This window comes from Dama dama, chromosome 11 (genome assembly GCF_033118175.1).
Source record: "Dama dama isolate Ldn47 chromosome 11, ASM3311817v1, whole genome shotgun sequence".
NCBI classification, from domain to species: domain Eukaryota; kingdom Metazoa; phylum Chordata; class Mammalia; order Artiodactyla; family Cervidae; genus Dama; species Dama dama.
The window spans coordinates 5,916,398-5,943,777 of record NC_083691.1 but is presented as its reverse complement, the minus strand read 5'-3'; the positions used below and the strand labels follow the sequence as shown (position 1 = coordinate 5,943,777).

Sequence of the window (27,380 nt, the reverse complement as noted above, 5' to 3'; positions counted from 1 at the left end):
AATAGTTTCTTGCCTTCAAGGCTCATTCGAACACCAGTGCTGTCAGGACGTCTTTTCTGTCCTCCCCTAAACCCCCCACCTCCGATCCCTGAGCTCCTGCCCAAACGCCCTGAAGCCTGGGGTAGAAACGCTCCAGAAACACTTGTGGAATAAGTTCATTCATTCCACAGATATTTGCTGAGTGCTGTTCTCAGAGTACCTGCGTTTGTTTTTCTTTTTTTTCGTCTTGTGTCTGCTCTGCATGGCATGTGGGATCTAGTTCCCTAACCAGGGGAAAATTTAGTGACAAGAAATAAAACAGTATCAAGTGATAAAAACAGGATTAGTCTAGGTAAGGTGGTCAGGAAGGCTTCTCTGAGGAGGTGATGTATGAGCTGAGATCCAACCGAGGAGGAGCTACATGAAGACCTGGAGGGAAGAGCGTTCCCCGCAGCGCCAAAAACACACACGTCCTTGGTGCCATCACGTCTGGCTGTGTACTGGGTAAGGGAGCAGGTTGGGTCGCAGATGGGCAGAATCAGGCAGAGATGAATCTGGATTTTATTCCTGGGAACAGGGAAGCTGCCAGAAGTGTTCTAAGCAAGAAAGTGATTTAATCTGATCTGTTTTTATTTCTTATTTTCTTGTTGAATATCCTAAAAGACTTAATTATTTATTTTTACCCTTTGCCATTATGGTTTATTTTAAAAAAAAGTGACAGGCGCTCAGTTGTGTTGGACTCTTTGCGACCCCATACTGTGGACTGTAGCCCACGAGGCTCCTCTGGCCATGGGATTCTCCAGGCAAGCATACTGGAGTGGGTTGCCATTTCCTTCTGCAGAGGATCTTGCCAACCCAGGGATTGAACCCAGGTCTCCTGTCTTGCAGGCAGATTCTTTTACCATTTGAGCTACCAGCGAAGCGCTGGTATGGTTTATTACATGATATTAAATATAGTTCCCTATGCTATACAGGAGAACTTTGTTCTTGTTGTTGTTTGCTTTATGTGTCTTGCTCATTTTGTTTGTTTCATTTTTAGTTACACGTTGTATTGAAGTGTAGGTGGTTTATTACTCTGTGTTAATTTCTATTGTACAGCAAAGTGATTCAATTCTGTGTGCTCAGTCGCTCAGTCATGTCCAACTCTTTGCAACCCCATGGACTGTAGCCCACCAGGCTCCTCTGTCCATGGGATTTTTCAGGCAGGAATACTGGAGTGGGGTACCATTTCCTATTCCAGGGGATCTTCCTGACCCAGGGATGGAAACTGTGTCTCCTGTGTGTCCTGCATTGGCAGGCAGATTGTTTACCACTGTGCCACCTGGTAAGTCCCATTCAGTTATAGATACATACATATATGAACATATACAGTTTAATACATGTATGTGTGTATGTGCATTCTTTTTAAAATTTAATTAACTAATTATTTAGTCACATTGCCATAAAATAATCTTTTTCTTTTTTTCTTTACTTTTGTATACATTCTTTTTTAAAAATATTCTTTTCCTTTACGGTTCATCAGGCTTCCCTGGTGGCTCAGCTGGTAAAGAATCTGCCTACAATACGGGAGACCTGGGTTCTATCCCTGGGTTGGGAAGACCCCCTGGAGAAGGGAATGGCTACCCACTCCAGTATTCTGGCCTGGAGAACTCCATGGACTGTACAGTCCATGGGGTTGCAAAGAGTCAGACACAACTGGGTTACTTTCACTTTATGGTTTATTGCAGGATACTGAATATAGTTCCCTGTGCTCTATAGTAGGAACTTGTTGTTTATCCATATATAATAGTTTGTTAATCCTCACCTCTCAGTCCCTCCCTCCCCTATTCGCCTGGCAACCACGTCTGTTCTCTCGGTCTGTGAGTCTGTTTCTGCTTTGTAGATGAGTTCAGCTACCTCGGGCTGCTGTATGGAAATTGGGTGTAGGCATGGAAAAGGTAGAATCAGGGAACTGGGTCAGGTGGTGATGCCATCAGCTTGGGGTGATGGCTCTGGTGCCGCACAGATGGGGAGGTAGATGGGTGGGGGAGGAAATGGTGTATGTTAGACCCGTTCAGCAATTAGTATCACTCTGGGAGTTCAGACACCTACTCACAGACTTCTGGACCCCTCCTACAGAACCCCAGTGCTTAAATCTGGGCTCAAGAGTCAGTATTCCTAACAAGCCTCTTGGGGATGTGATGCAAAGTTGCCCATCAAGGGTTGTAATGCCTACCTCCAAGATCAGCTGACTGTGAGGAATTTAAAACACATTATTTTCTTGTCTTTGTTTTGGCTGCGCCAAGTGGCTTATGGACTCTCAGGTTCCCGACAAGGGGTCAAACCTGGGACCCTGGCAGTGGAAGCACAGAGTCCTAACTACTAGGGCCACCAGGGAATTCCAATAACATAACATTTGCTTAACACAAAGCGCCAGACGCTCAGGATGTGCAGGCTCTAGGGTGAAGCAGGTGCAGTCAGAAGGAACATGGCCCCGCCGCCAACTGCTGTGTGAATTCTAGTCCTTTGGGGGCCTCAGTTTCCTCCTCTTTAAAAAGGTACCTGCAGTGGACTGAATGTTTACATCCACCCCAAATTCATATCTTGAAATCTTAACCTCAAGGTGATGGTAGTAGGAGGAGAGGTCTTTGGGAGATGATTAGGTCATGAAGGTGGAGCCTTCCTGAATGGGATTGGTGCCTTATAAAAGAGACCCCAGAGAGCTCCCTGGCCCCTTCCACTGTGCAGGGGTCACAGGGACCCCCTATCTGAACCAGACACTGAGTCTGCCACTATACTAAGACAGATCCATAATCCCAATTTTGTGAAAGGCTCTGTAAGCATAAGTGCCATGAGAACGGGAGGGGTTATGATTATGACAATCCTTCGTTGAAACTGGATAGTGTCAAGACTGCTGCTGCTGCTGCTGCTAAGTCGCTTCAGTCGTGTCCAACTCTGTGCGACCCACAGACGGCAGCCCACCAGGCTCCCCGGTCCCTGGGATTCTCCAGGCAAGAACATTGGAGTGGGTTGCCATTTCCTTCTCCGATGCATGAAAGGAAAAGTGAAAGTGAAGTCGCTCAGTTGTGTCTAACTCTTAGCAACCCCATGGACTGCAGCTTATCAGGCTCCCCTGTCCAATCCAGCATAAAACTAAAACCCAAGGCTTTAACTCGGTCTGGCAGCCTGACTGAGCTATGCTGGTTCAAAGGACACCACCGCCCTCTTCTGGTAGAGAGCAGACTCCACAGATGCACCCTTTCTCATACTTTTCTTGGCTCTAGCCCCTTCTCCTCTGTCCTCTGTCTCATGAGATGGTTGGATGACATCACCGACTCAATGGACATGACTTTGAGCAAACTCCGGGAGTTGGTGATGGACAAGGAGGCCTGGCGTGCTGCAGTCCATGGGGTCGCAAAGAGTCGGGCACGACTGAGCGACTGAACCGAACTGAACTGAGTATCCATGCTTAGGTGAAAGAAATTCCATCCTTTTGAAGATTTACCAGGCTATTGGTCTCATGAATCTTCAGGAGAAAGCAGACTTGATTTACTGATCAGTGAGTGGTGCTGATGCAAGTTATTTCATTCTATCCTCTTTAGAATCCCTGGGCGTGAAGAACTGGGCTGGGCTGTGCCGCGCTAAGTCACTTCAGTCTTGCCTGACTCTTTGCAACTCCACGGACTGCAGCCCATCAGGCTCCTCTGTCCATGGGATTCTCCAGGTAAGAATACTGAAGTGGGTTGCCATCCTCTCCTCCAGGGGATCTTCCCGACCCAGGGATTGAACTCGAATCTCATGTCTCCTGCATTGGCAGGCAGGTTCCTGGGAAGTCTGCATGAAGAATTATCACCTCCAGTTACCTGAGGGTGAAACTCAGTCTGTTGTGAATGCTATAAAGCATGCAGGGCAAGGGTGAGGGAGAGGGTAGGAACTGGGGAGAGGGATAAGCAAAATACTTCTGACACCTAGATAAAGCCACATATCCATCTATCCGTTCATCACCGAACTCTTAGGACAGCTCCTGCCCATTTCGCTGTGTGTGTAAATATAAGCAAAGATCTTTGTATTGTGTCCATTTGTCCTCCCTGTCAAAACACACCCGCTTGGCAAGATTTAAATCTGTTCTTAAAAGATTTCTTGCTTTTTCCAAAAGAAGTACTAGGGAAATCAGCTCGCTTAAGAAAGAATGGAAACAGCACCTGTAGCATTGTTTGGGGGTGTAGGTGATGGTTGGTGCTGAACTAGCACCCACGAGGTGGCAGTAATGTAGAATACAGGGGCTACTAACAGTACGAAAAGAGACTCTTTCCAAATAGTGTTTTCTCTTCTTGATCCTCCTGGGCAATCGCATACCCAAATAAATGAGATTTCAGCAGCTTTGAATTGGAAAGAAACTCAGAGGCCCATTTCACAATTATTTCTAAGCCTGGAAAACAGTAAGTGGGATAAGCACAAGAGTTTTGCTGAAAAGTCAAACGCTATGCAACCTGAGATTTTATTATTTGACAAGAGCAGCCTTGCCAATAGTAAAAATGGCAACTTCCTTCCCTTCGTGCTAACCTAATGGTTGCCAATAGCCAACATGGAGGCCAGACCGTGAGTTCCCATTGGAGGCTGCTCTGAGGCCCCGCCCCTACGAGCGACAACTGGAAATTGCGGAGACGGAAAGCGTGCCTCCGCGTGGGGCTGCGCCTGCGCGAGTTATTGGCGCCAAGATGGCGTTGGAGATGAGGCTTCCTGTCGCTCGGAAGCCTCTTAGCGAGAGTCTAGGTCGCGAGAGTAAAAAACACCTGGTGGTCCCAGGGGACACGATCACCACGGACACAGGCTTCATGCGGTAGGTGGGGGGGTGGGGGACTTTGGGCAGCAAGGGGCGGCTGCATTGCACTCTCTCCACGTGAAACTTGGGCCTGTGTTCTGCATCTAAGTGCCCGCGGTACCCGGGGCGCGTCAGCTGAGCATCTCAGTTGCCTCGTTTTCGAGGCTGCGGACTTCCTACGCCCTGCATCTTGTATGTCCCCGTCTGCAGCTGCCTCAGCTTCACCAAAACCTTCCTGTCCCGATCACTGGTAGCCGTGACTCGTGGATCCTGTGTCTCAGGCCCCGATTTTGAGCCTTCCTCGTTGAACCGGGTGCTGGGGCCTCTTCACAGGTTTCGGCGGAAGGGGTGGTGGGCGTTTTTTACTTCGTCCACTTAGCCCTCAGCATCTCCTAGCCAGGGGCACGATTTTGGAACGAGTCATTGTTTGGGCTTAGGGGGCACGCAAATATATTGTGGTACATGCACCAGAATAGATAACTTTGAGTCTGAGGGCAGGCTCCAGCTTAAGGGCAGCTGGGGTTCCAGCCCTGCTGCCCTCACAGTGTTAGCTGTATGACCTCTCCGAGGTCAGTTTCCTCGTCTGTAAAATAGTGACAATAACTAACTATTCCAGAGAGTGGCGAGGATTCCATGAAAGTGAAAGTGTGGAAAAGTTAGTCGCTCAGTCATGTCCGACCCTTTGCGACCCCGTGGACTGTAGCCTGCTAGGTTCCTCTGTCCATGGAATTCTCCAGGCAAGAATACTGAAGTGGGTTGCATTCCCTTCTTCAGGGGATCTTCACCACCACCCCAGGTCTCTTGCATTGCAGGCAGGTGCTTTACTGTCTGAGCCGCCAGGGAAGCCCGAGGATTACATGGGGGCTAATGATTAGGAAAAGAAACAGAATTCACGGCTCTATCACCATCATAGGGGTCAACAGTAGTGGTACCTCAGCCTGCCCCTGTCCACCCCCGCCACCCCCCGCCGCCGCATATGCATATGGGAGAGGTACAGCATTTATTCCATTGCCCTTTAACCTCTTAGTTTGGCATTATTGGATCCCAGGAAATTTTAAGATTCAGTCCTGTATTCATGCAGTATTTGTGGTTGGAGTATAAACTGAACAAAGAGGAAATCTCTGTCCTGGTGGACTTTTATGTTCTGAGAGAGACAGATGAGAAATAAGCACAACAAACAAGTTATTCAGAATGTTTACTGGTAAATCCAGTAGAAAAAAATTAAGACGTCAAACCGGGTAAGTGGAGCATAAGTTGGAAATATGGTGAGGGTGGCAGCCGCAGGGTGGGTGACTGTTACAAATGGGAGATGAGGAAAGCCTGGTGGAGAAAGTGCCGTATGAGTCGGCTTGAGTACAATGAAGGAGATGGCCACGTAGGACTCCAAAGAAGGAGTATTTAGGCAGGGGTGGCAACCAGCACAAAAGCCTGTCTTTAAGGAAGGAGGAATCAGGTTTGAGGAACACATTGTTCTGGCTGCAAGAGGTCACCTCAAGTATTACACTGGAATCCTTTGTATCTTCCTGTTGCAACAGGGGCCATGGAACCTATATGGGGGAAGAGAAGCTCATTGCATCTGTGGCTGGCTCTGTGGAGAGAGTAAACAAGCTGATCTGTGTAAAAGCTTTGAAAACCAGGTGAGAACAAAAGGTGTGTATTTTGTGGCATCTGAGTTGCATAGCCAGGTCTTATTGGCCATACATACCCCCTACCCCCAGCCCTGCCTGCCCTATCGTTCTGTAGGTCTGGGATTTCGGGAACATAACTGTAGGAAGGGTATAGATGACTATAGGTAGGGCCAGGCTTCAAAGGTTTCCCTATGATGTCTGACCTCTTCAAACTTTGGTTCCCTCTTCTCCAAAATGAGACCTTGCATGACCCCCTGGGTAGGATTTTCCTTGGAATTCACTGAAATAGTGTGTATAAAGTACTTTATACAGAGAGTCTCCTGCCTCAAAGGGCTCAATAAAGGTTAGCCCCAGAACATAAGCCAGTGGGGTTGGAACAGAGTGAGCAGACGAGGAGTAGGAGCGGATGCAGAGAGCTGAGGTAGGCAGTGTGCATGCCCTGCAGCCACCATAAACGTTTCTGACTTCCAGTTTGTGCAGTCTAGGAAGGCCCTGGAGCAGGTGGAGCAGAAGAGGGACATGATGTGACTTCTGGTTAATGAAATCACTCTGGCTGCTGTTGGGGGCGGGGGTGGGGCAGGGTTAGGGAGACAGATTCCTGCTCTGTTTTCATCGTCTCAATTGATGGTGGCTTGGACAAAGGTGATAGCCATAGAAGTGGGGAATAGTGATCAATTCTGCATGTATTTTGTGTTCTGAGTGTATTTATCATGAAAAGCTGTAGGATTTTGTATGTGGGATTTTCTACATGTAGGACTATGTCTGTGAGAAGAGATAGTTTTACTTCTTCCTTTGGGATGCTTTTTATTTTCTGCCTATATTGGTAAGGTGGAGGTACTAGAATCTGCTGCTGGACTTGCCCTGGAGCAGGAGAGAGAGGGGAGGAGGGAGAGACACAGGGTTCCTCGAAAGACTCTGAGGATTGTGTCTTGAGCAACTGGAGGGGTGGAGTTGCTATTTCCTGGGCTGGTGACAACTGGGAGAGGATCCATTTGCTATAGTGGAATTGAAGGGGCTGCTAGAAAGCTTTGTTTGAGGTTTGTAACTTATACAGATTTCTGTTAGTCACATAAGTGAAGGTGCTGGGTAGCCAGCAGTTGACTAGAGCTAGAGCCTGAATTCAGGAGAGTGGTGGACTCATTGGTAATATTTAAAGCCATCAAACTGGATAAGCTCACAAAGTGAGTGTGGGCTGGAAAGAGAAGAGGCCCAAGGACTTAGCCTTCAGCATGGAGGGTCTAATTCATCATTAGAGTTGGGAGGAGGAACTAGCAAAGGGGTCTGAGACATGCAGCCAGTGGGTGGGGGAGACGTGAGTAGACTGGTTTGGGTGGTATCCTGTCTGTTTCCTTTCTCCTCCTCTGGCTGATGCAGAACTCATCTGTGTTCCAGACCCCACCAGAAAATATCCCATGCGTATCCATTTTTCATGCAATTAACAAAATAAGGGGTATCAGACTTAATGAACTCCTTGCAATAAATGATGTAAGAATAGTTGATGGAGACTTTACATGCACAGGAATGTTGGAAGTTGTCAGTTCCTGAAACTAAGTTCGAACAGCATGATTATGTGAATTTACCAAACGTGGTGCCTGATCCAGGCCTGCGTGCTATTTTAACTGAAATCTCAAATGGTACTCGGTCTTGGCCTAGAGTCCTTTCACTGATGGGGGACCTTCTGCTTTTTCTTTCAGATATAATGGCGAAGTGGGAGACATTGTAGTGGGGAGAATCACAGAGGTAAAGTCTTATCAGATTGGTTTTTACAAAGTAAAAGTGAGCTGGTGATCTAATGAATGAGATAGCCGTCCTATTACACGCAGTTACACGAAAGAAGGATTCACTGTGTTTGGCTCTTATGTGACCTTGATGTAAACAGTTTGTTTGTAAACAGTTTGATATAAATGGTTGGTTTGTAAACAGTTCGATGTAAGTGGTTTGTCCAATCGGGGGTTATTGGTCATTTACAGTGTGAGCTCTGGCCTCTGGAGTATGTGTCCAGGTGTGGGATTCCTTTGTTTTGTAGGTTCAACAGAAGAGGTGGAAGGTGGAGACCAACTCCAGGCTGGATTCAGTCTTGCTTCTCTCATCCATGAACCTTCCTGGAGGAGAACTGGTAAGGATCTCCAGCTGGGACTGTGTATAGTGTCTGGGACTGTGTATTGCTGGCCAGAGTGCTGGGATCCCTTGCTCCAGCAGAGAACTTTGCTTTATACTGAGGTTGCCACTTGTACTCCTGTTTGTCTCCTGTGAAGTTTGGTGTCTGGATATCCATATAGGCTTTTCACTTGGCCCAGGCCTCCCAACTCAGGCAGCAGTTGGTATGTGGTAGAATCTGGGATGTCTGTGGGAAGATCCCAAAGGAGATTTGAGAGGAGCTCTCTCAGATGCCTGGTACTAATAATTTTCCTTTTCTGGGTGTATCAGTTTTGCTCACTGAAGGTCTTGCTTGAAAAACTGTTTACAAATCAGCTTTACATGAATCAAATGACATTTGGTTGTTCCAGACAACCATAGTACCTAAGCTGCTTCCTTTTGTAAAATGCTGTGGTTCAGCCTAATCTTCAGGCCAACATCTATTTACAGAGAGGCTCATGGTGCTTGGCTCTCTGGAGAACACCAAAATCCAAGAGGCACAATTCAGTTCCTAAAAGAGCTTAGACTAGTAGGGAATATGAGATAACTGGTCTAAATACCCGGCAGTCCAAGAGTAAACAAGTGTGTGATTGTACAAAAGGCATGATTAAGTTCGCCACGAGAAGCTTATAGGAAAAATGAATGTTGAAGTTGATCCTATCCTTGAAGGATGGCTAGAATTTTAACAGTGAGTTCAGGAATCTGAGATAAATGGAAACGTGTGAGCAAAGATACAGTTAACCTGGAGGTAGCCGGTCTTACTGTAGCGTGGCGAGCTGTCACGGCAAGTAGGTAGGCTCGATTGGGGTTTGGCAAATCACATAAGGATTCTGAATGTTATTCAAAGAAGAGGAGCCACGGGAACGTCCGTAAGACAGAGTAGTAGTCATGGCTTTGTCTTCTTTGAGTGGCACAGGTTACCTACCCTGGTATGTGCACACGGTGGCCGCCTTCAGAGGTCTCGGGAGAAAGTGAAAGAGAAAGAAGAGATAGAAGTCTTTGTTTAGGGTCTGACTCCCTAACATGGCCTTCTCCTTGTGTGTTTCAGAGGCGAAGATCTGCAGAAGATGAGCTGGCGATGAGAGGTTTCTTGCAAGAAGGGGACCTTATCAGTGTATCCTTCACCTTGCATTCCAGCATCTTTATGTTTGCTGTGCCGCTGGGAAGTGGGGCTTAAATTATAGGTCTCTCACAGGAGAAACCTGTGACCCTGGCAGGGGTCTGAGTCCTTGACCAAGAGCGAAGGGCTCTCATGCAGCCTTTCTCTCTCTCTCTTTTCTTTGTACATTAAAAAAATATTTTTTTAAAATTGAAGTATAGTTAGTTTTGGGTGCTTCCCAGGTGGTGCTAGTGGTAAAGAACTTACCTGCTAATGTAGGAGACAGAAGAGGGGATTCAGTCCTTGGGTTGGGAAGATCCCCTGGAGACGTCAATGGCTACCCACACCAGTATTCTTGCCTGGAGAATATCATGGACAGAGGAGCCTGGTGGGCTACAATCCGGGGGTTGCAAAGAATCAGAATGACTGAAGCGACTGAGCACGCATGCTCGCATTAGTTTTACGCGTATAGCAGAGTGAATCAGATATACACACACATACATATATAAGTATATGTATGGTCTTTTTGACATTCTTTTCCTATATAGACTATTACAAAATATTGAGTAGAGTTACTGTGCTAGACAGTAGGTTCTTGTTTATCTGTTTATACATAGCAGTGTGTGTATGTTACTCCGAGATTCCTAGTTTACCCCTCCCCACCCCTCTCCTCAGCCCAGCTGACCCTCCAGCTGACCCTCCAGCTCTTGTTCAGACCTGCTGCTGCTCAGCCTGGCCGGGTCGGCTGGGCCGACCCTCTCATGTTTTGCGGTCTTGTAACTTATGGTGGCTCATGCTTGAAGCCAGCTCAAAGTTTCCTGGAGATGTTAACTTTCATCCCAGGAAGGAGAAAAGGTGGTGTTCGTGTCAGGATATTCATGACAGCCAAGGGGGAGAGGTTAGGTCACAGCAGTGTGGCCTCCGAGTCCATCTACAGCTGCAGGCGGGCCTGGTGGACACAGACATGAGGATGGAGGGGCAACCAGGGACACAGGTGATGACAAAGTGTTTGTTCCTTCATCACCGGCCAGGCTGAGGTCCAGGCAGTGTTCTCTGATGGAGCCGTCTCTCTGCACACGAGGAGTCTCAAATACGGAAAAGTAAGTTGGGCTCTGGGTGTTCTCATTGGATGAGTGAGACTTCAAATCCATTTCTCAGTCTCCAGCTGTCTCTGGAATTCTGGCCTGAAGCACCTGGAAGTTACGTGTTAACAGGCTGGCATTGCAGATGCTGACTCACGCGGTTGTGGGCTGGTAGCATCATAAAGGACGACAACCCTCGCCCTTTGTCTGCGGAGGAGATTGTTCTGGCAGAAGAGCCCCTATGACCCTGGGCCCCGGCCCCGTGGCTGTCTCCACTTTCTCCCAAGGGGTGTGGCGGCTTTGCATGGCCTCAGTGCTGAGTTGCAGCCAAGGGAGCTCATGGACTGATGAAACACAATGGCCCCTGGCCCTTGGACAAACGTCCAGTCGAGAGAATGGATATTATTCTTAGGAAAGATGGGCTTGTCACTTGAGCCGCTAAAGGAAATTTTGTTGCTTTTCTTGCTATAAGGTGACAGACGTTATTGAGGCTATTTATTTTTGTAAGGACAGCATGTTTTCCCAAACAAATGATGACTTATTAGTCTCAGCTTTGTCTGGGTGAACTTTCTCATTTTCTGAGTGGAAAAGAAACTTCGCTGGTCAGTGGAGTGGCTGCAGTCAGCCACGCCCTTGAATCAGGAGAGGAGGCAGGCGCACTGCCTGTGCTGACCTTTGTGGGCCCGGGGCCTGTAGCAGACGCCCCTTCTGTGGTATGTGGGCCTTGAGCTCACCTGCCAGGATCAGGGATGTATTTGCGCCCAGTCCCCTGGAAGGCCAGTCCCCTTCTCCAGTGGCATATCTCGTGGGCAGGACAGGCAGTTGGGGTCAAGGTGGAACAGGGCAGTGCTCCTTGGCCCTCAAGAGGCTCAAGCCCACATCCTCATTGGCTCCACCTTTTCTCAGCCGTCACACCAGCCCTGGATCAGAACATGATGACGCTCACAACGGAGAATAAATGGTGAAGAAGAGAGTGAAAGTCACCTTCTCTTGGGATGTGTAAATGACGCATGCCTCCGGAAAGTGTCTGTATTTTGCATGTGCGTGTCATGGCAGTTATCACCAGCAAGGACCCTGATTCCAGCCTCCCTAGGACACAGTCTGTACTCTGCTTTATAGTCCCCTCACTGATGATCCTACAGTGACTTAATGTGTGATATTTTTTTTTTTTTTTTTAGCTAGGTCAGGGCGTTTTGGTTCAGGTCTCCCCTTCCCTGGTGAAACGGCAGAAGACCCACTTCCATGACCTGCCGTGTGGTGCCTCAGTGATCCTGGGCAACAATGGCTTCATCTGGGTCTACCCAACCCCTGAGCACAAAGAAGACGATGCAGGGGGCTTCATCGCAAACCTTGAGGTGAGTACACGCTGCAGCTGCCCTATTGGGATGGAGAGGCATTCAGCCGGCACTGCGCTTCTGCAGCAGGTGGGGCGCTGTCCGTCTCTTACTGATGCGTGGCTGTGGTTTGAGCTGGTTTGCATTTCCATTGAAGGCTGCTCGAAACATCGTGCTGCCCTCTCTCGTTCTGGAGAGATGAAGTCAGCGACTTTGATCTCTGTTGGCCCAGATGGCAAAGCTGCAGGGTAACAGCCAAAAAGCCACTGAGGGAGCCATCCTTTGTCATCTTCCTTGGAGTCAGCAGTTTGCTTGGTTTGGAGTCCCGGAGTGATCCCACCTCAGCTATAAATGATTCCTGTGATCTGCTGTAACCGTTCACTTGTTCTCGTCTTGATTCTGTTTGTCTCCCCCGGTAGCCGGTCTCCCTTGCTGATCGAGAGGTGATCTCCCGGCTCCGGAACTGCATCGTCTCGCTGGCAACTCAGAGGATGATGCTGTATGATACCAGCATCCTGTACTGCTATGAAGCATCCCTTCCACATCAGGTACGCCACCCAGGGCTCCCCTTCTCGCCCATCTGTGAGCAGGTATGGCGTGTCATCCACTCCACCTCCCCCCGACGTACCTTGACCATGTCCATCAGTATGAACTCACCTGGTGGACACCCTTGTTGACTGGTAGAGCTTTCCCCGAGATGCTAATAATATTCTCAATATCTATGTCCATGTAAGGGTATGTGGGCAGTTGGAGGTGCCAGGTGGGGCTGGTTTATGACAGCGGCCCCCTGACTTCACCTTGGCCATCCCAGTTTTTGCTGCCTTTCTAGTGAATGCTGGAGTAATAGCTTTGTTGTTCTTGTCAGCTATATCCGAGAGAACCTTGCTGATTTATTAAGCTAGTTCTAGCAGATCCTTTCTTGGAATACTTAGCCTCTGATAAACGAAAGGAAGACGGAAGGCTCGTGTTAACCAGGCCTGGTTTCTATATTTGGGTCAGCTTGATGGTGTGCTCACTGATTGAACAAATTAACTTTTGTCCTTTCTCTTTCAGATCAAAGACATCTTAAAGCCAGAAATAATGGAGGAAATTGTGATGGAAACACGCCAGAGGCTTTTGGAACAGGAGGGGTAAGAAGAAGCCTCTGACGGCCAGGACTGTGTGGACCCTAGCAGAGCAGCCCTTGAAAGTGGAGAATCTGATTGGTGGTCCCCACGTGCAGCTTAGTGAAGAACCGGGAAATTCATCACTGGACCTACATTGGGCTGCCTCTACCCCAAAGACCTGCTTTCTCCTGTTTTAAGGCAAAGTGAGGGGGAAGGTGATTACTGCTGCTGACCCCTTGAGTTGCCCACAGACTTCGGTGCTTCGGGTAGTTTCAGGCCCTTAAAAGCATTCAGAGTTCCAGCTGAATAGACTTCTGTTTTGGAATCATATTTTGGATTCTATTTTGGAATCTTTTGTCTTATAGTCACCGTCAACTCACCAGGCACAGTGCCCCATGAAATTGCCCCTATATAAAACATAGCCTCCCTGATCCCCCCAGTGGTCTCTTTTGGGTCCATTCCCACCTCCTCTGCAGCGCGAGAATGACACTGAAGAGTGTAGCTGGTAAAATGAACCCAAGAGTCAGTGGGAGAACACAGCAACCAAGCAGCCTTTTGCTTGGTTGGAATCTCATTTCCTGTTACGTGTTCCCCCTAGTGACAGACACAAGTACATCCCCGCCAGGCTGCCTTAATCTGTTCTGCCTTTGAGGGTGATCTGTCAGAAGCTGAATAATTGAGGACAGAGAGAATGACTGTTTTGGGTGCTCTGATAAATGTGAAAACAAAGTAAGAAAGGTGGAGATGGAAAAAGAAAAGTTTTTCCTCCTATAACTGAAGCAGCAGTGCATTTACTTTTGAATAATTCAGGGTTGAAAGGTAAAAACAAGATACTGAAGTTCTGTCTCACTGAGAATGGCTAGAATTTTTATGCATTCTTTTTCAGATGACTTTCTAAACATGGTGCCCTGATTTGGGTTTGGGGTAAACAGTTCTTTTAAAGACAGTATATGAGAGTGCTATTTGGGGAGCTGTTTGTTTTTGTTTTTTGTTTTTTTTTTTAGTTTATACATGTGGCATCACCATTTCTGTTCTTGTATTCTGTGTAATACTTGGGAGCTAAGTACAGGTGAGGACGACTTGGGAGACAGAAATTCTTCTGACAGAGGCCTTTAAACTTAAACCTAGAACACCTAGTAAAATTTAAACCTAGGACAGTTTCAGTGGTAACGTGGAGCATCTAACAGTTTGGAAACGGAACTCAGCTCTTTTTTGTTAAGTTGTGTGTCTTTATAACGTCATTTAGTCTGTTGCCTGTTTCAAGGGGCTGCAGACAACTGAGTGTTGTACAGGCCGCGTTGCAGCCTTAGGTTTGCTCCCTTGTTTCCAAGAACACGTCCCAGGTTGTATGTCCCTGAAGGGAAGGGGAAAGGGAAGGATGGGAGCCTGCATCCTGCTCTGGGCTGCTTTTGATCAGGGCCGTCAGTGGGTTCTGAATGTTTGCCCTTCTCACTTGGTCTCCCAAGCTGCCACCCCATGCTGTTCACTCAGTATATCCTGAATACTGGTTACCTACTAAGTGGAGATACCAACATATAAAAGTCTAAAAACATCTTTTTGGTTATTAGCTACTTTTTTTGTGGCCCACTAGAGGGTGCCCTTGTTAAGCGTAATTTCAGTAGGTATTTTTTTAAAAATAAAGCTGAAGTTTTTACACTGGTTCTGAATTCCTCTAGCAATGTGTAGGTTGCTTTGCTTTATAAGCGTGAGCACAAAATTAGGCTGGACTGTGTCACTCTTAGTGGAATATATGCGCTTAAAGGGATTTATTCAAATGTGGCAATTTGAATTTGGCAATTTATTAAAATTTATTTACTTCTGACTGTCAGGCATTTGCTGGGCTCTGGATTCTAGTTTTAAGTCCTTAAGAGTATCATTCTACAGCGTTAGTGCATCTCTGGAAAAAAATATTATAGTCTGGGCTTGGAGATTCACCTAAAACTAGAAAATGGCAGAAAGTAAATGGTGAGTAGGGATAAACCTTTAAATCAAGTGCTGCTGGCCTCTGTCCTTGACTTTCAGAAAGCATAGTTAGTCTCAATATTTATGGGAAATAAGGTCCCATTTGATTCTCATGATAACCTTGTAAAGTTTGATATGACCCCTGTTTATAAATGAAAGCCATTCACATAATTAAAGTGACTTCATTAAAGCTCATTAGCAACTGTGGGTCAGTAGGCTTAAGCTCTAGGGATGGATCATAAAGCAACCCTTGAGAGAAGGGGTTGGACTGACAGTGAAAGGATATGGAGTCCAGAAATTTTATTTCCAGCATTGAGACCTACACTTTGGATTGTTACTTATTTTATATACTGCCTGTCCCTCCCATGTCTGCTCTGGGAGACAAGGATGAGTCCCTCCACCCCCACGCCTCATTTGTACCCCAGCATCTAGGACAATGCTTGGCACACGGGCTCAATAATGTTTGTGAATGATTTATTAGTTCAAGAAGTGTGGGTTAGAGTTCTGATTTGATTGGTCAATTTTAACCTAGAGAGTGAAGAATGAAGATGTGTAGGAAATGATGAAAGCGTGAAGAGGAATAAAAAGTGAAATCTTCAAAGAGAAAAGTTAGGGTGATGGTAAGGATAAGGTGATGGGTAAATAAAGGGAAGAGGGTGTTGACACTTGAAGAGTGATCTATAAGCCAGGACAAAGTTCATCAGCCAGACTACTTCATGATAGAGCAAAGCTAACCCAGTTAACATCTAAATATAAATTCTGCTTCTGAATTTGCTTCACATTCAGTACCTCCAAGGAACTCTATTTTTACAAGCCAATATCTATAAAATCAGCACCATTTCCCAATCCAGCAGAAATATTTCTAAAATACACAACAACTGAACATACAACACTTATGATGCGACTGGTTTTCCCCTACTATCAGTAGCAACTTCTAAAATATCAACTAACATTAGATCAACAGTTACTTGATATTCAATGGTACAAGAGAAAAGGCTTTGAAGTAGTATCAATCTGGGCTCAAACTGTCACATGACTAGGCCAGTGACCTTGAGTAACTCACATCTTACTTGGTTTCCTCATCTGTATACAGGGGAAAACATTACTTGTGTTACTGGGCTAGAGTAAGGATTAAATGAGAATATGGTTTATGAAAAGCAGAATAGACCATAGTATAGATTAGGTGTGATGAGGATCCCCTTAGAAATGGGTATATCCCGGCAGGTGCATTGCTCTGGGACGATGTGGAGAGTGAAGAAGGGGACCAGCGTGCATTTTAGTTGCATAAAAATGGGTTATGGCATGTGTGGATCTGGTTTTATGGGTCATTGGCTAGTTCTGTAGACCTAAACTCAACAGCTTCGGCTAACATGTTTTCATGTGATTATGTGTACATCCCTGAAATTAGATCGTGTAATCTTTTTCTACTGTCCCCTCCCTGCCCCCACCCACCCAGTTTAATTGAGACAAAGTTGACATACATCATTGGACAAGTTTAAGTTTAATCTTAAAATGCTGTTAATGAGTGGGCTCCCTGATACTCCAAAGAAACAATTCGTTAGCAATATGTCGACGCTCTCTACTTGTTTATTTTTCGCTCGTTCTAATATTTATGCTTCTTGGAGTCAAGGTGGAAGTTGGGGGTGAGGGGCAGCGGTGGAAGCACCAAATACTTCGGTTTCCAGGAGCGAGCTAAATTCTCTCTCCTAAAGAAGCTCAAGGAAGCGATCCAGCTCCGGTTCTGGGGAAATCCAATCCGTAGTTTTCCCTTTGCTTTGGTTCCTCGCCGGCCTTACCAACCCGCTCAGGGGAGACATTGGCCAACCCTGCGCGAGGCCGGCTAGAGTCCACCGGCTCCCAGGAGGGCGGGACCGACACTCAGGAGCCTAGAGCAGAGGGCAAGGCTCGGGCGAGAGCGGACAGGGGCGGGGGCGCCGCAGGACCACAACTCCCGGCCTGCCCCGCGGGCTACGCCGAAAGTGGTTGGCTGGGAGCTCTAGCCCCTGCTGTCCCAGTCGGCTAATGGGATGTAGGAGAGGGAGCTGACCCGGATTCTCAGGGACCAATAGAAGTGCAGGGGAGGCGGGAGCTTCCTTACCACTCACCTTGCTCCTCGGGAAAGCCACATTTAACAGGTCGTGCGGGGCCGGGCCCTGGAGGGCAGGGGGACCAGAGCCGAAAGACGCCGCAGTGTCTCCGAAAGCGGTGTCGGAAGGGTCCCGGTCCCCACGCGAGGCGCGCACCGGACGTCATCGGGGGGCGGGGCCGGGGGCGGGGACTGGCCTCGTTGTGGAGCGGCTAGTAATCCATCATGGCGGCCGCGGGGGTCCGGTGACCGTCCCTGAGCAGCGCCGGAGCCGGAACCGGTTCCTGGGTCCTGCAGCTGAGGAGCCCGCCTTGCGTTGTCCACGGCCCCTACCTGCGCGGGGAGGCCGGGTCTTCCGACGGAGCCCGGGGGATGTGACTGCCTGGCGGCGGCGGCCGTAACCACGTCCGGGCCCGGGGGAGGGGGGTGTCTCGGATAGAGACCCCCCCACAGGCTCCGGGCAGCTGAGGCGGCCAGGCCTCCTCCCCGTTCTGTCCGCCACCCGCCTTCGGGGCCGCGAGAGCCCATCGTCCCTTATCAGCTCCATCCCGGCTCTGGGACCCTGGGGTTGTGGTCTCTTTCCCCAGACCTGGGGACACCCCGTTTCCTGAGGCTTGGAGGAGCGTCGCCCCCCGGAGTAAGCCGCCCGTGCCCCCCGCCCCCCGCCCCGGCAGCCTCCCTCTTTACCCCCGAGCCGCCCCTTAACTACGATTCCCGGCCTCAAGTTTGCCCTCGGAGCGTCCCCCTCATTCAAATCCCCTCCCTGCTGTCAAGTGGCCTCCCCTTCCCCCCCACCTTGCTCCCGTGAGCCTGTAATGCCCTGACTTCTTCCAATGTCACCTACGGCCCCCTCAGCCTCAGCCCAGCCAGAAACTTTAATGCAGAGGAAAAGCCTGGACTGGTTTCACAGGCCTTTTAAAAAGCGGACTTAAAAAGTTGCTGGCCATGCATTCCTTCTCGTCAGAGGGCCAGCTCTCGCTGAAGTCGGGGTGACCCGTGTCCTTTTCCGGAGAGCAGGGTAGAGAAAAAGCAGGAGCGGCAGCTAGTGTGGCAGGAAATTTGTTGGAAGATGGAGACACCAAGATAGAGGGTGGGTGACTTCCCCAGGAAAAGTTCTGGAGGAGCATTCAAAGACCGATCCACGTTTCCTCGATGTGTAGAAATCGACACGACTTTAGCCTCACTGACCGTTGTACAGCATCCCCTGTGAATATTTGTCTTTAGGTTTTTCTCCTTGAGAGGGAGGAAACTTAGCCAGTAAAAGACACTTGAAATCCAGGAACTTTGGGTTCGCACTGCAGTTACATTACTTCGAATTGATAAACTGCGAATATAATCGGAACTCCTGTTTGCACAAGTCAACCTAAAATCTTCACTTCCTTTTTTTGTGGAAGATGTCTTGTGATTGACCTCAGTTACTGACTGGTGGAGATGCGGTGAATGTGAAATCCCAGGTAAAGACCGTTTCCTTCTCAGCTCACTGATCATTCTGAAAGATCTTGAACCCTCTTCTGGAAAGGGGTGCCTATCCTTGCTTTATGGGGCAGCAGCCTGGAAAAGTTCTTGGGGACCAAAGGAGGCCAAGTCTGCCTGCCCTGCACTTTATCAAAGGAGCAGGCAAGAAGGAATCATCGAGGCACGGCGGTCCACACTGCAATGTTTTTGTGGAACATGGTGAGTGCTCTTCAAGATTTCTGGTCCTATTTTCCGCTTTGCCATGCCTAAGGAACTTTTGAACCACAGGGCTTATGTTGGTTCCTTCCAGTTCTATTTAAAACTTCAATTCCTGTAGTTATCTTTTACTCTTCGGTGGAACTTTCTTTGTATAAGAAAAAGTTACTTGGTGACATTGGGTGGCTTTATTCAAAGTCTTACTGCTTATTTCTTGCCTGATTCCCTTTCTAACCCACTGTTGACCTTGGACAAGCCATTTTACTATTCCGGCTCCCTGAGGAGGTTGGGCTTGAGTGATTTCTCAGGATCCATAGTCCATGATTCTGCTCTGACCTAAGGCCTGGCCATGATTCTGCTCTGACCTAAGGCCTCTTCCTTCCTCTGAGGTACATGGATCCTTCACTGCTTTACCTGTGGGGAGCTTTCAATCTTATCCTCAATGGGGTTTGTGCACCCCCCAGAGTGCCCCCACAGGCCCTAGTTGACACTTTCAATCTTATCCTCAAAGGGGTTTGTGCACCCCCAGAGGCCCCCACAGGCCCTAGTTGACACTAATAACCTTGATCTTTTCAGTCATAAGTAAAGCTTGAAAATCCTCACTTTGGAACTATGTGGAAACAGTTGAGGGGAGGCCACATTCCTTGTGAACTGAGGATCCCCAGCTTTCAGTGGTTTCACCTGAGACAGGGAGTAGTCCTTTCCTCAGAATGGAGCTTTTTCCTCTTTCTCTCTTTGTTTCACATGACACTTGGGGCAAGAAAGGTTGTCTTTGACATTTTTATGAACACCACTGGCATTTGAGTGCTGACAGTACATGTTATACTGGTCACGTCCAGTAATTCTGCATGAAGTTTTAAAGCTAAGGGTCAGCTTAGACTGATGTCTGTGCCACGCACCAATTAATTAGCATCCTGTTTGTACTGTCACAGCCTGACATTTTTCAGACCTTGTACTTATGAAAATATCTGTCGAGCTCACCCACCCTCTGTAAGCAAATGGAAGACGTGTGCAAGTAACATATACTTTGAAATTCAATCACAAATACCCTTAACAATCTGTGACTACAATAAACAAAGTTCTCTATTCAGTGAACTTGTATTTGACAATTGAGGTTTGATTTTCTAAATAATCTGGGTACTTGGATTTTACTTTTGCCGTGAAACACGAGTTGTATTTTAGCGTTGGGTTTAGACAGGTAAATACAGTAATGTATTATGACACTTACCACAGTGAAGATTTGTAAGTGAATTATTTGCATTTCAACTAGTGATGATCATGCAACCTTAGGTAGTGAAAATTGTTCAGTCTGTGAGCCATGTCCAACTTTCTGCGACTCCATAGACTGCATCTTGCAAGGCTTCCCTGTGCTTCACTACCTCCCGGAGTTTGTTCATATTCATGTCCACTGAGCCAGTGATGCCATCCAACCACCTCATCCTCTGCCACCCCCAGTGAAAATTGGTACAGACTTTTTGGAGAGCTTTGGCCAAACATATCTGAATTTAAAATGTACATAGCAGTGACCCAGTAATCTCGCTTCTAGGAAGCTGTCCTAGCATGGAACAGTGTAGTGTCCTTGGTGTGCCTTTCACCCCTTCAGAGGGTCCAGAGGTGAAAACTTTTCATGTTAACACAATACTAAGATGTTGGGCTTCCCCAGTGGCTCAGCAATAAAGAATGCACCTGCAGTGCAGGAGTCGAGGGTTCCATGCCTGGGTCAAGAAGGTCCCCTGGAGAAGGAAATGGCAACCCATTCAAGTATGCTTGCCTGGAAAATCCCATGGACAGAGGAGCCTGGAGGACTACAGTCCATGGGGTCACAAAGAGTTGGATATGACTGAGGTGACCTTAGCATGCACTCACACAAGACGTTATTTGCAATCTTTTCAGTAATGGTGCAAAAGTAATGCAGGCTTCTAAGCATGAATCAAGATTGTGGCATAACCATAGTAGCCATTGTGTTCTTCATGCCATGCACACATAGTAAAATAGTAAAATTAAATAAATATATATATTTTTTGGTTTTCACTTAAGAATGTTCCTGATGAAACAGCAAAAATTATTAGTTTTATCAACTCTCAACTGTTATGTATATATCTTTGTAATCTTCTGTGAAGGAACTGGAAAATACTTCTTTCTGTGTGCTGTTTGTCTCTAGGAAGAGCTTTGGGTAATGGTTAGTTCGAGCTGAACTTGCTGCTTTTTTCATAGACTACCATTTTTACTGACAAACTGTGGTTATTCAGATTAAAAAAATGTATTAAGTATTTCAAGGAAAACAGCTGGTAGTGTCTGTTGTCAATGAAAACATCTTTGCTTTCCAGCAAAAATTAGGGTTTTGGAAAACTTGTATCTGCTCCTGTGAAGTAGAGATTGGTGGTAATATTTATAACCAAACTATTTTGATATCTTATAATGGAATACTTATTTGGAAGACCTACATGATTCAGTGAACTGATATTTTGTAAATGACAGCACATGATATTATAAAATCAAGCACAGGTAAAAAAGATTCATTCAAGGGGCAAGATGGACCATTGAATTTTAATGTAACAGAATACAGATATTAATTGGTAAGAGTTTTAGATTCTATATCAAAACTAGCCTTTAGGAAACTACCACTTACTGAGTTTGATGTAGCTTCAAAGAACAGTATCTACAGTTATCTATAAACAAGGGAAAACAAGCTATTTCCCAGTGAAAATAGAAATGTTTATTTTTAGGTGAACAAATGAATAATTTAAAATTTTCAGTTTAAATTCATACTATAGTAAATATTGATGAGATAATCTATATAAATAAAAGCACGCTGGGATTCTGTATAATGTATAGATGTAAGAGTTGGACTGTGAAGAAAGCTGAGCGCCGAAAAATTGATGCTTTTGAACTGTGGTGTTGGAGGAGACTCTTGAGAGTCCTTTGGACTGCAAGGAGATCCAACCAGTCCATCCTAAAGGAGATCAGTCCTGGGTGTTCATTGGAAGGACTGATGCTGAAGCTGAAACTCCAGTACTTTGGCCACCTCATGCGAAGAGTTGACTCATTGGAAAAGACCCTGATGCTGGGAGGGAATGGGGGCAGGAGGAGAAGGGGACAGCAGAGGACGAGATGACTGGATGGCATCACCGACTCGATGGGCATGAGTTTGAGTAAACTCCGGGAGTTGGTGATGCACAGGGAGGCCTGGCCTGCTGCGATTCATGGGGTCGCAAAGAGTCAGACACGACTGAGCGACTGAACTGAACTGAACTGACTGATAGAAAGTCTATCAAGAAGTCATCAGGGAGTGAGCAAACAAAAAGAAATAGGAAATCATATAAGGATTTTTATTGCCAACATACTGTAAGTGCCAACACGGAAAGCTGTCCGTGTAATGGTAAGTGGAAAAAAGCAATTTGGGGATCAGTCTGCATGGTGTGGCCCCATTTTTGTAAAAGAAAAACTATTTATTTGTACATGTACAGAAAAAAGTATAGAAGCGTTTAGACTGATAATTGTTAATCTCTAGGGAATTGGGATTTAGGTGGAATAGAAAACTTGTACTTTTTACTTTGCATTTGTGATGTTTCAGGCTTTTTACAACAAATTTGTTCTATTTTGTAATACCCAAAGTGAAAGTGAAAGTGAAGTCGCTCAGTCGTGTCAGACTCTTTGCAACCCCATGGACTGTAGCCTACCAGGCTCCTCCCTCCATGGGATTCTCATGGAGGCAAGAGTACTGGAGTGGGTTGCCATTTCCTTCTCCAGGGGATCTTCCCAACTCAGGGATCGAACCAGGGTCTCCCGCATTCCAGGCAGATGCTTTAACCTCTGAGCCACCAGGGAAGCCCAATACCCAAATTAGGAGGGTTTAAAAAACAAATTGATGGTATCTCAACCAAATAGTCAGTTCTTTGTGATAAATATTGTTTATTGAAAAAAATTGCCTAGGTCATGTTTTAACTGAAGACAAGTGAATTTCTTTGGACTTTGGATATACTTTTCCTAGGGGAGCAATTGGTTCTTGATCTCTCACAGGCTGATCTTCCTAGAGTTGGTTAATATCCATATAGTTTGGATTAAAAAACTTGCAGCCGTAACATACAGTGTTGGACCAGACATGCATCTGGAAGCTAAGAATAATGTTGTGTGGTATGGTGGTGGTGATGAACCTGAATGGGCAGATGGCAACTTTTTGCTAGGATCATTCAGGGTCAAAGGGCTAGTCATAGGTACAGGCAACAGGGGGATGGAAACCATAGTATTATTTCATGGACCTTCTGTTCCTTTCAAATTTCAGTGTCTCGATTAAGAAAATTCACTTTTGTGAAAGTTGGTAAAACAGAATTGAAAGCATTCCCTAGTAAACTTGTTTACCTTAGTGTGTCCTTTTCTCAGCAAATATTTATTGAGCTCACACTATGTACCAGGAAGTGTTTTAGTCATTGGTGATACATTAGTGGGTAAAGGCACCTCCCTGCCCTCCTCAAACTTACATTCTGGTTGGTGGAGTTGTTGTTCATTGTTCAGTTGCTAAATGGTGTTTGACTCTTTGTGACCCCATGGACTACAGCATAGCAGGCTTCCCTGCCTTTCACCATCTCCCGGAACTTGCTCAAACTCATGTCCATTGAGTCAGTGATGCCATCCAACCATCTCATCCTCTGTCACCTCCTTTTCCTCCTGCCCTCAATCTTTGCCAGCATTAGGGTTTTTTCCAGTGACTCAGCTCTTCATATCAGGTGGCCAAAGTATTGGAGCTTCAGCTTTAGCATCAGTCCTTCCAATGAATATTTAGGGTTGATTTCCTTTAGGATTGACTAGTTTGATCTTGCTGTCCAAGGGACTCTCAAGAGTCTTCTCTAGCACCACAATTCAAAAACTTCAATTTTTTGGCATTCAGCCTTCTTTCTGGTCTAACTCTCACATCCATACATGACTACTGGAAAAACCATAGTTTTGACTATATGGACCCTTGTTGACCAAGTGATATCTCTGCTTTAATATGATGTCTAAGTTGGTCATAGCTTTTCTCCCAAGGAGTAAGCATCTTTTCATTTCATGGCTGCAATCATGATTTTGGAGCAGTGATTTTGGAGCCCAAGAAAATGAAATCTGCCAATGTTTCCACTTTTTCCCCATCTATTTGTCATGAAGTAATGGGACCAGATGCCATGATCTTTGATTTTTTAATGTTGAGTTTGAAGCCAGCTTTTTCACTCTCCTTTTTCACCCTCATCAAGAGGCTCTTTAGTTCCTCATCACTTTCTGTTATTAGAGTGGTTTTATTTGCATATCTGAGGTTGTTGATACTTCTCTTGGCAATCTTGATTCCAGCTGGTGATTCATCCAGCCCAGCATTTCACAGGATGTACTCTGAATATAACTTAAATAAGCAGCGTGACAATATACAACAAAATCCTTTCCCAATTTTGAACCAGTCCTTTTTTCTCTGTCTGGTTCTAACTGTTGCTTATTGACCTGCATACAGGTTTCTCAGACAGCAGCTCACGTGGTCTGGTGTTCCCATCTCTAAGAATTTCTTGTTGTTGTTGTTTTCATCTCTAAGAATTTTCCATTGTTTGTTGTGATTCATACAGTCAAAGGCTTTAGCATAGTCAATGAAGTAGAAGTAGATGTTTTTCTGGAATTCCCTTGCTTTCTCTATGATCCTGTGGATATTAGCAATTTGATCTCTGGTTCCTCTGCCTTTTCTAAATTCAGCATGTATATCTGTAAGTTCTTGGTCCACATACTGCTGGAGCCTAGCTTGAAGGATTTTGAGCATTACCTTGCTAGCATGTGAGATGAGCACAGTTGTATGATAGTTTGAACATTCTTTGGCATTGCCTTTCTTTGGGATTGGAATGAAAACTGACCTTTTCCAGTTCTGTGGCCATTGCTGAGCTTTCCAAATTTGTTAGCATATTGAGTGCAGCACTTTAACAGCATCTTCTTTTAGCATTTGAAATAGCTCAGCTGGAATTCCATCACCTTGACTAGTTTTGTTCTCAGTAATGCTTCCTAAGGTCCACTTGAATTCACACTCCAGGATGTCTGGCTCTAGGTGAGTGATCACACCATTGTGGTTATCTGATCTGGATCATTAAGACCTTTTTTGTATAGTTCTGTGTATTCTTGCCACCTCTTAATCTCTTCTGCTTCTGTTAGTTCCTGGCCATTTCTGTCCTTTATTGCGCCCATCTTTGTGTGAGAAGTTCCCTTGTATCTTCAGTTTTCTTGAGGAGATCTCTAGTCTTTCCCATTCTATTGTTTTCCTCTATTTCTTTGCATTGTTCACTTAAGAAGGCTTTCTTGTCTCTCCTTGCTGTTCTCTGGAACTCTGCATGCAGTTGAGTGTATCTTTTCCTCTCTCCTTTACCTTTCACTTTTCTTCTTTCCTCAGCTATTTGTAAGGTCTCCTTAAACAGCCATTTTGCCTTCTTGCATTTCTTTTTCTTCGGGATGGTTTTGGTCACTGCCTCCTGTACAATGTTATGAACCTCTGTCCGTATTTCTTGAGGCACTCTGTCTACCAGATCTAATCCCTTGAATCTCTTCGCCATCTCCACCATATACTCATAAGGGATTTGATTGAGGTCATACCTGAATGGTCTAGTGGTTTTCCTTACTTTCTTTAGTTTAAGCCTGAATTTTTGCAATAAGGAACTCAACACCAACAACAAGTAAAACATAAAACATAGAGTTGCTGAGGAGAAGAATAACATAGAAAAGGGGACAGGGAATGTTAAGGGGTGACTTTAGGGTGACCAGAGAGGCTCTTTGGGAAGGTGGGGTTTGAATAAAGACCTGAGGAGGAGGGTTAGGGTTAGGGTTACGGTTAGGGTAATGGCTTTCAGGCGGGAGGGGAATCAAGGCGCATGGGGGGCCGTAGGTAGAGCTTGCTTAGCAGGTTCGAGAAGCCCAGAGTACCTGGAGCAGAGAGAGCAAAGGAAAGTTGCAGGAGATGAAATGAGGGAGCAGGGGAGGTTGGCTGGAGAAGAAAGTGGCCTTGTTGTTCATTTCAAGGATTTTGACTTCTCCTCGTGTGGTCTTGGGAGGATTTTGAGAGAGGAGGAATACGACCTGATTTATGCTGTGATGAAGTTCTCTGTCCTGAAGGGGAGCTGAGGAGGCAGGAGGGATTCCACTTGGCCGTTGATGGCAGTAGTCTGGGTGAGGATGGTGATGGCTCGGCCCAGGGTGGTGGTGGCGGTCAAGGGGTCAGATTCTGTGACTATCTGAAGGCACTCCTGACTAGATTTGTTCTTAGATGTGCGATGTGAGAGAAGGCAAGGGTCCGGGGACTGAGTGACTGGAAAAATGGAGTTGCCTTTTACTGAAATGTGAACCAGAGGATGGGGTGTGAGGAAGTGGTGACCACCTGGAGCTGCTGCTTGCACTTGCTGCATTTGAGGTGCCTGTACATGGGTGTGTCAGATATGCGTGCATGCCGCGGGCTCTCCAAGCGTGAATTCAGGGAAGCAGTCCAGCCTGGAGAGAGAACCCGAGGGTCGCCGGGTCCTGGATGGTATTTAAAGCTGTGAGAGTGGATGACATCCCCAAGGGAGGACCTCCGTGTGTGTCTTTCACGTAAGCAAGGTGCCGTTTGGTACTTTATGAAGTTAAGACTTGACACCTTTGTGTAGGATTAGTTTGAATCTTTTTTTTTCCTTTTGTGGGGGTCAGGGTGGTGATATTCAAAATTTTACAAGAGAATGATTTTAACTCATGTTTAGGTTCTAAATCCCATTTCTCTAGGTTGTTCCTCCCTAAATCAGAAAGTTGTGGAGTTAAAAAAAAAAATTGCACACAAGTTTTCCTATTTTTCTTGGTAGTAAATGTTTTTAATATAAAATCATTTCAGTTTGTAAAACTTTGTAATGCTTTTCTAGTTAGTACTTTTAAAAATTGAAGGGTTTTTTTTTTTTCCTCTAAATTATTTCTAGATTTTCTAATTTTAAGTTAGTACATTCTATGTCTTTCAGGGTATTACTTATTTAATTTGTACATGTCAGATGTTTTACAATGAGCTTAACTGAAAAATGATTGTAAGAAATTATTTACTCTCAGTTTAAAACTATTTTACTGTTTTCAAATAAAACTTTCTTTGAGGTAATCAAATAGGAACTTGATAGAGCAATAATATAGTTCTTGCTATTGTTAAATTATACTGTGCAACCATACAGCTTAGGAGTTGGGAAAAAGTACAGCTGTTGAGTCTTATAGGTATTGAAGTCCAATTAGGTCTTTAAAAAGAGGTTGTTTGGAAAGATTATATCCATGTACTTTATATTAGGGATTGGGGTTGTGATACATGAACTAAGATAATGCAAAATTGTGTGTACATTTTTTAAGGCATCCTGTTATTTTTCATAGTCTAATACATTTTGTGTGGCTTTCTTGTTTTTCATAAACTCTTATTCCTCATTTTTTTTTAAAAAAGAAAACTTATTTTTGGCATTACAAGTAAGTTTTATAAAAATTTTATTTACTTATTTATTTTGGCTGAAT

At 45.8% G+C, this 27,380-nt stretch overlaps 3 protein-coding genes across 4 annotated transcripts in view; all 3 read left to right on the top strand.

Moving 5' to 3' along the window:
- Window positions 1–4,664: 4,664 nt before the first annotated feature.
- Window positions 4,665–14,832, top strand: EXOSC2 (exosome component 2). The gene is made up of 9 exons (XM_061154395.1): window positions 4,665–4,798; window positions 6,316–6,417; window positions 8,103–8,148; window positions 8,435–8,524; window positions 9,593–9,658; window positions 10,675–10,743; window positions 11,904–12,080; window positions 12,479–12,607; window positions 13,113–14,832. The coding sequence occupies exons 1-9, from the start codon at window positions 4,677–4,679 to the stop codon at window positions 13,191–13,193; spliced, it is 882 nt and encodes a 293-aa protein (XP_061010378.1). The 5' UTR covers window positions 4,665–4,676; the 3' UTR covers window positions 13,194–14,832.
- Window positions 14,833–18,046: 3,214 nt separating this feature from the next.
- On the top strand, window positions 18,047–18,145 carry LOC133064379 (uncharacterized). The gene has a single exon (XM_061154396.1). The coding sequence runs from the start codon at window positions 18,047–18,049 to the stop codon at window positions 18,143–18,145; it is 99 nt and encodes a 32-aa protein (XP_061010379.1).
- Window positions 18,146–18,149: 4 nt separating this feature from the next.
- ABL1 (ABL proto-oncogene 1, non-receptor tyrosine kinase) overlaps window positions 18,150–27,380 on the top strand; it is a 136,177-nt gene continuing 126,946 nt past the window's right edge. The window contains exon 1 of one of the 2 annotated variants that reach the window (XM_061154392.1): window positions 18,150–18,887. In XM_061154392.1, coding sequence (XP_061010375.1) covers window positions 18,752–18,887 — 136 coding nt within the window. In that variant the 5' untranslated portion in view covers window positions 18,150–18,751. The remainder of the gene's footprint in view (window positions 18,888–27,380) is intronic. The other variant, XM_061154394.1, reaches the window with a different exon arrangement.

Coding starts and splice junctions, on each gene's coding strand:
- EXOSC2 (XM_061154395.1), top strand. CDS start 4,677: ATGGCGTTGGAGATGAGGCTTCCTGTCGCTCGGAAGCCTCTTAGCGAG. Junction 10,744..11,903: donor GGAGTCTCAAATACGGAAAA/GTAAGTTGGGCT, acceptor TTTTTTTTTTAG/CTAGGTCAGGGCGTTTTGGT. Junction 12,081..12,478: donor GCTTCATCGCAAACCTTGAG/GTGAGTACACGC, acceptor CTCCCCCGGTAG/CCGGTCTCCCTTGCTGATCG.
- LOC133064379 (XM_061154396.1), top strand. CDS start 18,047: ATGTCACCTACGGCCCCCTCAGCCTCAGCCCAGCCAGAAACTTTAATG.